At 38.9% G+C, this 10,839-nt stretch overlaps 1 protein-coding gene across 1 annotated transcript; it reads right to left on the bottom strand.

Annotated features, from left to right (window-relative positions):
* Positions 1–5,116: 5,116 nt before the first annotated feature.
* LOC128453754 (C-type lectin domain family 4 member E) lies at positions 5,117–8,397 on the bottom strand. The gene is made up of 7 exons (XM_053436830.1): positions 8,155–8,397; positions 7,796–7,861; positions 6,927–7,040; positions 6,642–6,701; positions 5,914–6,065; positions 5,715–5,837; positions 5,117–5,644 (listed from the first exon to the last, which is right to left on the bottom strand). Exons 1-7 carry the CDS (start codon positions 8,213–8,215, stop codon positions 5,459–5,461), a joined length of 762 nt encoding a protein of 253 aa, XP_053292805.1. The 5' UTR covers positions 8,216–8,397; the 3' UTR covers positions 5,117–5,458.
* Positions 8,398–10,839: the final 2,442 nt, after the last annotated feature.

The raw sequence follows: 10,839 nt of genomic DNA, 5'->3' as shown, positions 1-10,839 counted from the left end.
CTCCAACCGCACAAAATAAACCAAACAGCTACCGTACTGTACTGAAATAACCAAACCTAATCAAATTAACTCAAATTTAAACAGATTAATTCAACTCATAACAATTAACTGCATCTCCCCAAAGTCCGAATAACAAGCCTGTAACATTGCTTTGTCTACTCACCGGACTGTTGACCAAACCATGGAACGACGGAACCTCCCGGAAAGATTCCCAACTAACGTCACTCCATTCACAAATCCAATACAGGAGGGAGACTAAATTGACGCTCCAAACTCACTGTACAAACAATTTACCGGACGAGCCCCCACTTTGTTACGCACCTGGCCTAGGGGCGCCAGGCTGCACAACAAAAAAGACGGGAGACAACAGTTTCCGAATCAAAATAAGTATTTAATCAAACCAAACCAATCCAAGTGCTCAACTTATAATAAAAGTATGGGATGTGGAAGTCAGTAAGTCCGTATGGTGGAATGTGTATGCATGAGTGGATTATGGGTGTGTGTTGTTTCAACATAAGTGTTGAAAGGTGTGCATGGCTATGGAGCTGCAAAGAACAGAGAGGGAAGGACTGGGGAAGCAGACTCTTATAGGGCGTTGGCACCCGGGCCCAGGTGCACGCCAATCACTCCTAATGACCAATTAAGTAGGTCTCTGCTCCCCAGTCCTAGAAACAAATAGAAGACACAACATACAGGGAACCGTCACAGCATCAACTATAATACTGTAGGATATATCAAACTGCTGTTGTTGTGGACACAGGTATGCGCTTTTGTTAACCAGTTCTGTAAAATTTCAGCCAACATCCTTTCTAAACATGATTAATCCCATGCGTTAACTTTTATTATCAGAGAATGTGTGAGACAGATATTGGCTGGCGAGTCACTGATTTTGCTTCTGAATTCGCTCTGGGCCATTATTAAAAGTGTGAGAATCACACCTGCACACGTTATCTGCCAGCACTCAGGTCAACAGATGTATTTCTCATTTAAACACCAGTTATAATTTCATACCATGCATCATCAATGTATAATTTAGTTTATTTCACTCTAATAATATGTTTAAAGTTCTCAATATTGTTTTATTTATTCATGGCTGTATTAATAACTTGACAGTTTAACGGTTTGACTTTCATCTGCGGTCTGTGCACCGCATATTTGTCACTCCCAGTGAGGAAAAACAGATATGTTATTATTATTTTATACCAGCCAGTATTGTAGATATGGACACTCTTAATAAAAGCATATTGGCAGTCTCTAATCAATGCAAACAATTTCCTCACGTTATCACCTTAAAATAGAATTCTGACTATCTCTCCTTCAAGCAAAATTATCATTATCCAGTATTTAAAGTCCAAAAATGTCAAATTAAACCCAATTTGTTCCCAAAGTGAACCCTTAACTAAGTATTGTTGAGTTTAATGAAAACCAAATGAAGCATAGAGTTCAAGCGGTAAAAGTTTTCATTTAGAATTACAGACATATTCAATCGAGCTGAATCAAACAAGCAATTGTATTTCCTAATACTGTCTGCACAATCTCGCGTTACCACAAACAAACAAATAAACAAATTGTCTTTTTAGCTTAAACTTAAAACCCATTCAAGAATTGTTTTTTAAACTCTTTGTGACTCTAAACCCTGACTTGTTTAATAGTCAAAGCTCCTTTAATATTTAAACAAATGTTAAAGTTGCCTAATCACTTTAAACAGCTCTCTTTTCTTTGTTTGAGAGTCTATTTAGATGTCTGTTCTAAAGTGTATAATGTAATTCCCATTATTTGTTAAAAGGAGTTCATAGAACTTTCTCCCCACACCTTATATTTATTACACGAGAGAGAAAAAAGAGAGAGAAAAAGAGAGAGAGAGAGAGTTCTTTAAAATGTGTGAGTCTGTCCCTGTGACCCACAACAAAATGTAAATCACAGTGAAAATCCCCTTTTGCTCCAACAGGAGGGGTGCAAAGGGATATTCATGTAGAGAGACACAGACACACAGACGCACACACCACAGCACTGAGAGTCAGCTCCCTTCACATTAACGCACACTCATTTTCACAGCACATGGAAAAAGTTGCAAACCAGTTGAGAGAATGAAAGGTGTAGTTATATTAATTAAGTCCCCCTAATGAGGCTCATTGTTTCATTACGTCTGCTATAAGAGCAACTCATGATTTCATTAGTCCCCTTAATAGAGCTCATTGTGCTATTACGTCCTCTTATAAGAGAGGTTCATTGTTTCATAAGTCCCCTCATATGTTTATTCAGTCATATTGATTCAATCCCGGCCGGGAGACAACAAAATAAACACACACATCCAAAAAACACTGCATTTGCATTTTTAGTCTCACACATCTCAAACACAGTAATGACCCGCACAAACACACACAGACCACTGTTTGAGAGGGGGAGATTCCTGTTACACACACACGTCTGGGAGACGTGTTTGATTTAGTCTTAGTCTTAGTCTTTTGACGAAAATGCATATTAGTTTTAGTCACATTTAGTCATTTTTATCCTTCTTAGTTTTAGTCTAGTTTTAGTCGACGAAAACGAATTACATTTAAGTCTAGTTTTAGTTGACAAAAACGAATTACATTTTAGTCTAGTTTTAGTCACATTTAGTAGCCTTTTCTTCCCTTTTCAGGCCCAGGGACCCTGTGTTGTGTCTACAACTGCATAATAGTCTAGCTTGCAGTACTTAGGTTGTCCATTAGATATCCCTACCAGCATAGGTCTATAGCAGGGGTCGGCAACCTTTACTTTGAAAAGAGTAATTTTGCCCCCTCTTCCCCCAAATAAAATTTGTCTGGAGCCACAAAACATATTGATAACAAAGCAATAAAGTTTTATAGTCAAGCAGCCAGTCACTGAGCGGCTGCTTCACCTGAACGAGCTCTGATCTCACTGTGTCTCTGAGCGAGTGAGCGGGGCGAGGGGCGGAGCCTCGGGACCGGTGCGCTATCTGGGGCGCACACACACTGACACACACACACACTCGCCCGCTCCTGATACTTCATGACGGCCGGATACGATGATGTTTTAAAAAATTATGTGACTTAGTCAACCACCAACATTTTCGTCTCGTCTCGTCAACGAAAGTTAAAATAGATTTAGTCATAGTGTTTATTTTCAAAGATCCGTTTTCGTTACGTTTTCGTCTCATCTTAGTCATGGTAAAAACCAATAATTAACACTGACACAGACACACACACAATTTTCACAGCCAAAGATCTCATTCACACCACGAGCATGCTATCAGCCGCTTTTTCATTATTTCCCTTGTTATCTTTATTTTTGCTACCTTTTGAGATGTAGATTATCCGATGAGGGGCTGCGTCAGACACTGTTCGTCAACATATGTCAGAGCGGGAGCATGCAATAGAATTTTTATTTCTACATCTCCAGTTATTAAACTGACCTGTGGTGAGGTTTTACGGCCCATTATACATAGCTCCTTCACTGAGGGCTTCACTATCCAGATTCTGCGGCTCTTTGATAATTTTCTTACTCTTATTTTCCTCTTTTATTACTCTGTTCCTTACCACTTTACATTTATTTATTTATAAAAGTTCCCTGGATCCAGGTTATCCCAATTTTTCTCTTTAACTCAATTCCTGCTATGCCTTAGCAAATTGTAACACAGTGGTTAATACAAACATCTCTTACCGTTAAAAAGTAGAGGTACTATTTTCTTAATCCTGCATAATTTCATTTAACACACCTAATCTTTACAATTAAGCTATTCTAAACTATGTCCTGTCTTTAACTTATTTCTTTCCTTTTTTCACTGTTATACCTTTTCTATAATATTCACCCCTTTTAACTGCGATGTGCACTTCGCAAATAAAATCAAGTTTAGCACGGATCTTCACTTCAAACACCAACACAACAAGACATGTCCCCAAAAACAGGTACTTAAACGGTGTGGATACACAGCATACACACAACAGCCACAATAAACGACCCACGTCCAGTCAAAATGAGAAATCCTCACCGTGTGAAGCTTGTTGAAGTGCCGTATATGAATATACTATGGTTCATCACCCCATTTGCCCTAAGTGGAAAGTGTATACGGCAAGACTTATATCGCAGAGGCATTGGATGGGATGACCCCTTGTCGAGCGGAATGAGGAAAGAAGCAGCTTTAGTTTTTAGCGCGGGATGGGAGTCGCTTAGTTCAAGGGGTTAGCCGATCTTCGATGACAAACAGTGGGTGAGTCGTGTTCCTTTGAATACGCTTCAGCGTTACTTCAAATTAACCCGTCAAACTTCTCTCACGTGTTAATTTCTTTGTTTAACTTATTGTTCTGTCCCTCATATGTGAATTATGTTTAGCTATGCAACAGCGCCCCCTAGGGGCAGTTCAGGGATATAACATTGCCAGAGGTTAAGGTGTAATTCCCCCGGAAATGATTCAAAGTTGTTGTTTGTGTTGTTTATAGACGGCAGCTCCACTCGTAAGTTGTGTCATTCTTCTGCGGGCTAACGCATCGTCTTTTCACCAACTCAATAAAGTTCGTGAAAATAACCACCGTGGAGTTTTTGTGAGTGTTTAGGCTGGTTGGAGAGCTAGCGTCCGCGCTAGCGAGACCTTCACACTGATGTTTAGGTATTTTAATAGTGGTATTTGTCTTTTATTTAATGATTATCTTGTTTTTGTGTTATCTTCCTAGTTTTACATTGTTTTTACAGTGCCTTGGTGAATTCTGTGAATAAAGAGCCGTGAAGCGTCAGTTTGAAACTCTCTGCAGCTTTGTCAGCCCGAGGCTGTTACACGGATTTTATTTGTTGTTTCCTTTTAATAGGTTGAATGTCAACACTTTCAGTTGTGACCTGAGATCTGCATAATAAAATTTTGAATAAAGAAGAAAGTTTTGAAAAGTTGTATTTGATTTTCCTTCCCATCTCTCCAGATAGAGAAAGACTTGGATCTCTGACTCACCGGCAGCAAAAGTATTTTTTCTTCATTCATGTTTTAAGGTTTTATTGAGTGTAAATAAGAACTGACTCAAGGTCTCGAAAGAGAAGCCAATGCAGAAAGTGCCTGAAACTTGTATTTTCTCTACCGACCAGCAGGGGGCGACTCCACTGATTGTTTCTATAGAAGACTATGAGAAAATGACTCAAAACAACTTTTATTGACTCACCACATTAATAAAAGTCATAAACCTTTTTCCCGAGGAGGTTGAGATGTTCTCAATCTCTAGTTTCTCACACAAACAGTCAGAATAGACTCAACAGGAAAGAAGGAGATATTATATATAATTTTTTAATATTTATAGAGCTTATACGAGGGAGGAGTAGACGTCAATTTAAAATAGCAAGGAAAGTGAAGAACATATGAGACTCTAGATATTATTTGAAGTTGTTTATGTCTGGAGAAGATCTTCATTAATAAAGCTTCATGCCTCAGTTGGTGACAGTGGCTGAGGACTCAAGCTCAATCTGATCCAACTGGATTTCAGCCACATGCTTCTTCTGGTTTCTCACAAATACTTTTATGAGGTGATTCACATGATGTATCGCTCCAGGACTGCAGGTATTCCTCACCCATCCTCACACAGTCCTCTCCATCAGGATAGTTCTGTCCATAAGGATTCGGCCCTTTCCCGTTGTCTGGCTCGTAGTGACGCCAAAACTTCAAACTGAGAAACACAGAACCGGATCCATGAAAACCTTCATACTGACGTCGATGACAAAATGTGTTTTCAAACACATGGATCCAGTCGTGTATCGTCCACCCAAAGCCATTTACCCTCGTTCTTCGAGTCTGTCAGTCCGATCCAGAACTTGTCCTCAGGATTGTCCATTTTTATCATCAGTCTAGACTGCAGGAATCTCTGAAGAGGAGAAGGTGATTTATCTGTGATGAGCTGATAAAATATGAGAACATCGACCTGCAGCAGTGTTTTATACCTGCTCCTCTCTGTTGTTTATCACAACCAGGTCTCCCCTCATTGATGTGCATTTTGTTCTACTCTGATTCCAGGTTAAATTAACCGAGGAGAAGAAGTAGCACTTTCCTCCATGTGGCTCCAAGCCGACCTCGCACCTCGGACATGTTTCATCTTTGGAGAGATAACAGCAAAGGAAATCACTGGTTACTTTAGATCTGGAAACTGCATTGACTTTAAATGTGAAGACTTTTGAGAGACTGATGTATATTTGAGTTTGAGAGGGTGGTGGTACACTGCCCTTGAGCAAGACAGCTATTCTGCAACTGCAGTTCAAGTCTATAGTTGTGTCTTAATCCAGGGTCAGTGACTACGCTGTCCCATATCAGAGGCTCCTTCAAATGGGGCAGACAAATGCATCCATCTAACCCAGAGAAACAAAGGCTCCAACGGGTGGATCCTTCCTGTCTCAACCTATCCCAGAATTCATTGCACTTAGGTGACAAACCCTTTTTCAAAAGGTTGATGGAGCCGGCAGGCGTTGAGACGTCCGATGCTTCTCGTTATCACGCTTTAATTTAACTGAACATCTAATGGGACAAATGTTAAGAGGATTCCTGTTAAACAAAATATAACTTTCATCTGTCGTTCATCAGAATCGTCTGAACAGAGAAGAAGCAGAAATGTGAAGAAAGTGACATTGCTGCGGATGAAACCTTAAAATTTCAGAAACAAAATGAAGAAGTTTACCTGGGAGATGTTTTGCCTCACATTCCTCTTGAAGCTTCTTGGTTTGAGTATTTTCATGAACTGGTAAGAAAAAGACAATTTCATCATTAAAGGTTAAACCTTCATTTGATAAACGACTCAGTTCTTGATGACGAGCAGGAGAATAGTTAACTGTTGTTAAATTCCATTTGTTGATTTAACATCAACACAAACAAACATCTAAAAGTAAAAGGTTTAAATTCAAGAAATGTTTGGACAGATTTTATTACTCGTTCTGAAAAATGTACTTCTAGGAATCAAACTCACGGGTTACACCAAGAGCTGTGACAGTAGCTGCCAGGAGAACACTGATGACCAGCAGGGCCACTTGCTCCGATGTGACCCCCGATCGCCTGCTTGATGCTGCAGGTTGTTTGGAGCCTGTTCAACAGCAGAAGAGAAGGTGATGGAGATAAATGTCTATTATTCATAACAGTCTTTAATGATGAAGTCCCACTTTCATGTCTTTTGTTTTTACAGTCGACAAACGACCAACAGAAATCAACCCTAACAGATTAAAGATGAATTTGTAAAAACCAGGAGCGAGTGTAGCCGACAGGAAGTAGAAGGCTCGACTGTTTCTTTGGAGTTGACAATAAATATATCTCTGACCTTTCGTAACGTTCACTTCCTCATTTTAATTACACCTTTGACTTATTCTCTCACTTTTGTACAGGAAACACATGCAGACAGTTCTTACTCCTTCTCTCAATCTTTTAAATAGAATTGAACTTCCTTTTTACTCAAACTAACGTTGAGCATTTATTCACAGAAGTGGCTTCAAACTGATGCAATTTACATGAGGGTCAAAATCATTTAAAGGCAGAAAACACATTTTATTATGTGATTGAATCTCAAGGTTTAGGAAAGGAATGTTATTTTTTACTTTAGTATATATACACAACAATATGGCTGCAACTAACTTATGTCCCTTATCATTTGATCCGCAGATTATTTTTCCTATAATACAGAGTTAGAAAATATTGAAACGGTCTTAAGGTCATTAGCGATGTCTTCAGAATCAACAATCAAAAAATAAAAGAAACGACAATCGACTATGCTTTTTTGTTTTGATTTGTCCTTTGAAAAACGTGTGACACTATTGTTAAAATAGTTCCGTGCAGTTTACCACCCACCAGGTCGCTGAGTTTCTGAGCAATTGACGTTGGAATAACTATGTTCATCCGTAGAGGGTGTGGCCACTGCAACACAAAAATATACAAATAAGTACATTTATGTTCTGCTGGTAAAAGTGTTTATGTTTCTGTCAAACAGAAAAACACAATGGACGAATCCTGGAGACTTCTGGAACGTTTAAGTTTTACTGAATAGAAAAACAGGGAAGTCAAACCCACCGAGTCAAAGACTGATGAAAATGAACAATTACCAAATGAACAACTCACTGTTTTAACATATAAAATTGGTAATAATCATAATAATAACAATATGAAACAATGTGTACACTCAGTATTCAGTATTATACTTAAAAACTCACCATCTGTGTTTCCCCTCGCTCTTGTGGACTTAATATTATAAAGAACTTCAGTTTCAGCCATTTTCCTGCTGTGGGACAATCAGTGAGGATAAATTTGGCAATAAATTTAGTTTTGTCAAACACCAGCTCGAAAACTGTTCTAATCTTTCCTGTCAGACTCAAATGTGCTGAAGGCTCTAAGAAGACGTCTAGTACCTCCAAACCAGATCATTAAGATATTTCACTTCCTCAAGTTTTGGTCAAACGGATATTTGTCTTTTTCTAACAGTGACGTCTCAGATGTGAGTGATGTTATTCAGTTTGAATGTTTCACAAAGGAAGTGATGAATTTTTTTAACTTCGAGTATCTACAAATTTTCCATTATTGTTTAATACAACTATCTGCATGTCTATGAAGTATTCCCTTTGGGTTATAAAGAGTTTGTCCACAAAGATAATTAAATTAAGCAGATTATGCTCAGCAATATAAACAATGAAAACTATGGAAACATATTAAATCCGCTGGAGAAAAAATAAATCTGCTCTGTTTCCCATAATTCATATATAAATTCATAAATATTTCTACTGTTTTTCTTAATTAACAAGATAATTTTCAGATTTCATGTCATTAGTTTGCTCTTTTTTCCCCCTCAAATCAGAAAGGAAGTAATCTTTATCATTTATAATTAAAAAAACAAAATAAATATTCTTATAAAATAAACAATTTCAGAATTAAGTTTACGCTCACGTAGAAAACCAAGAAACCTTTTTATATATTAAACTTTCCGGAATGACTCCTTGTTGAGATGTTACACTATGTAACTTCCAGTGAGTTTTTTCCAATCAACACGCGCCTCAGTTGACAGAACATCGTGACAGCCAATCAGACACTGTATCGTCCATGCGGGTGGGAGGGGTTTAACCGGCCATGCTCGCTCGATTCCTCCCAGTCCGAGAGCTGCAGGACAGAAGATCGCAGAGCTTCGGCCCAACGGACAACAGATGACACCACGTCCACATGTTCTTGTTCTAGTTGTTAAAGACATTCTTTCTGATAGAAACTGTGAAGAAGAGACATCTTCATCAAGACATCCGGTTCTGACGCAGTTAACTTCTCTCCAGTCGCTACACATTCATGTTTTATTGTTTGTTTTCTTTCAGTCAGTTTAATGTCAACACTTTCAGTTCTGACCTGAGATCTGCGTCATTTTATTTGGAATAAAAGATTAAAGTTTTGAAAAGTTATGTTTGATTTTCCCTCCCATCTCTCCGGATGGAGAAAGACTTGGATCTCTGCCTCACTTGCAGTGAAACCATATTTCTTCATTCATGTTTTAAGGCGAAACTATTGAGGTTAAATAAGAACTGACTCCAGGTCTGGAAAGAAAAGACAATGCAGAAGAAACTTGTATTCTCTCAATCGACCAGCAGACCACCACATTAATAAATGTCAGTAAACTTTTTTCCCGAGGAGGTTGAGATGTTCTCAATCTCTGGTTTCTCACAAAAACACTCAGAATAGACTCAACAGGAAAGAAGGAGATATTATAAATAATCTTTAATATTCATAGATTTTATATGAGGGAGGAGTAGAAGTCACTTTAAAATCACAAGGAAACTGAAGAATATAAGAGACTCTAGATATTATTCAAAATAGTTTATGACTGGAGAAGATCTTCATTTACAAAGCTTCATGCCTCATTTTGTGAAAGTGGCTGAGGACTCGAGCTCAATCTGATCCAATTCTCACAAATACTTTTTTTAGACACTTTGCAGGATTTATAGATCCAGGTCTTCAGGTCCTTGGCTCCATCTTTCTCCCCCATCCTCACACAGTTCTGTCCACCAGGATTCTTCCCATTCAAGTTGTTTGGTTCGCATTCAAGTCAAAACGTCAAACTGAGAAACACAGAACCGGATCCATGAAAACCTTCAAACTGACGTCGATGACAAAAAGTGTTTTCTCAATAACAAACCTTCTTTCCAGTCGTGTGTCGTCCACCCAAATCCATTCACCCTCGTTCGTTGAGTCTGTCAGTCCGATCCAGAACTTGTCCTCAGGTTTGTTAATTTTTTTACTCACTCTAGTCTGCAGGAATCTCTGAAGAGGAGAAGGTGATTTATCTGTGACGATGTGATAAAATATGAGAACATCGACCTGCAGCAGTGTTTTATACCTGCTCCTCTCTGCTGTTTATCACAAACAGGTCTCCTCTCATAGATTTGCATTGTGTTCTACTCTTGTTCCAGGTTAAAGTAAACAAGGAGAAGAAGTAGCACTTTCCTCCATGTGGCTCCAAGCCGTCCTCGCACCTTGGACATGTTTCATCTTTGGGGAGATAACAGCAAAGGAAATCACTGGTTACTTTAGATCTGGAAGCTGCAGTGACTTGTGAAGAGTTTTGAAAGACTGATGACAATTTGAGTATGAGAGGGTGCTGGTACAATGCGCTTTAGCAAGGCAGCTATTCTGCAAATGCAGTTACAGACAATAGCTGTGTCTTAATCCAGGGGCAGTGACTACACTGTCCCATATCAGAAGCTCCTTCAAATGGGGCCGACAAATGCATCCGTCTAACCCAGAGAAACAAAGGCTCCAACGGGTGGATCCTTCCTGTCCCAACCTATCCCAGAATTCATTGCACTTAGGTGACAAACCCTTTTTCAAAAGGTTGATGATGCCGGCAGGAGTTTAGACGTCTGATG

This window comes from Pleuronectes platessa, chromosome 12, assembly GCF_947347685.1.
Source record: "Pleuronectes platessa chromosome 12, fPlePla1.1, whole genome shotgun sequence".
NCBI lineage: Eukaryota > Metazoa > Chordata > Actinopteri > Pleuronectiformes > Pleuronectidae > Pleuronectes > Pleuronectes platessa.
Note: the sequence above shows the minus strand (reverse complement) of the source record. Positions and strands in the feature narration are given on the sequence as shown.

Bases quoted from the DNA above. Each gene is read 5' to 3' on its own strand.
- LOC128453754 (XM_053436830.1), bottom strand. From the start codon at position 8,215: ATGGCTGAAACTGAAGTTCTTTATAATATTAAGTCCACAAGAGCGAGG. The intron at 7,862-8,154 runs GTGAGTTTTTAA...TTTGTGTTGCAG, and splicing joins AGCGAGGGGAAACACAGATG to TGGCCACACCCTCTACGGAT. The intron at 7,041-7,795 runs GTGGGTGGTAAA...GCTGTTGAACAG, and splicing joins CTCAGAAACTCAGCGACCTG to GCTCCAAACAACCTGCAGCA.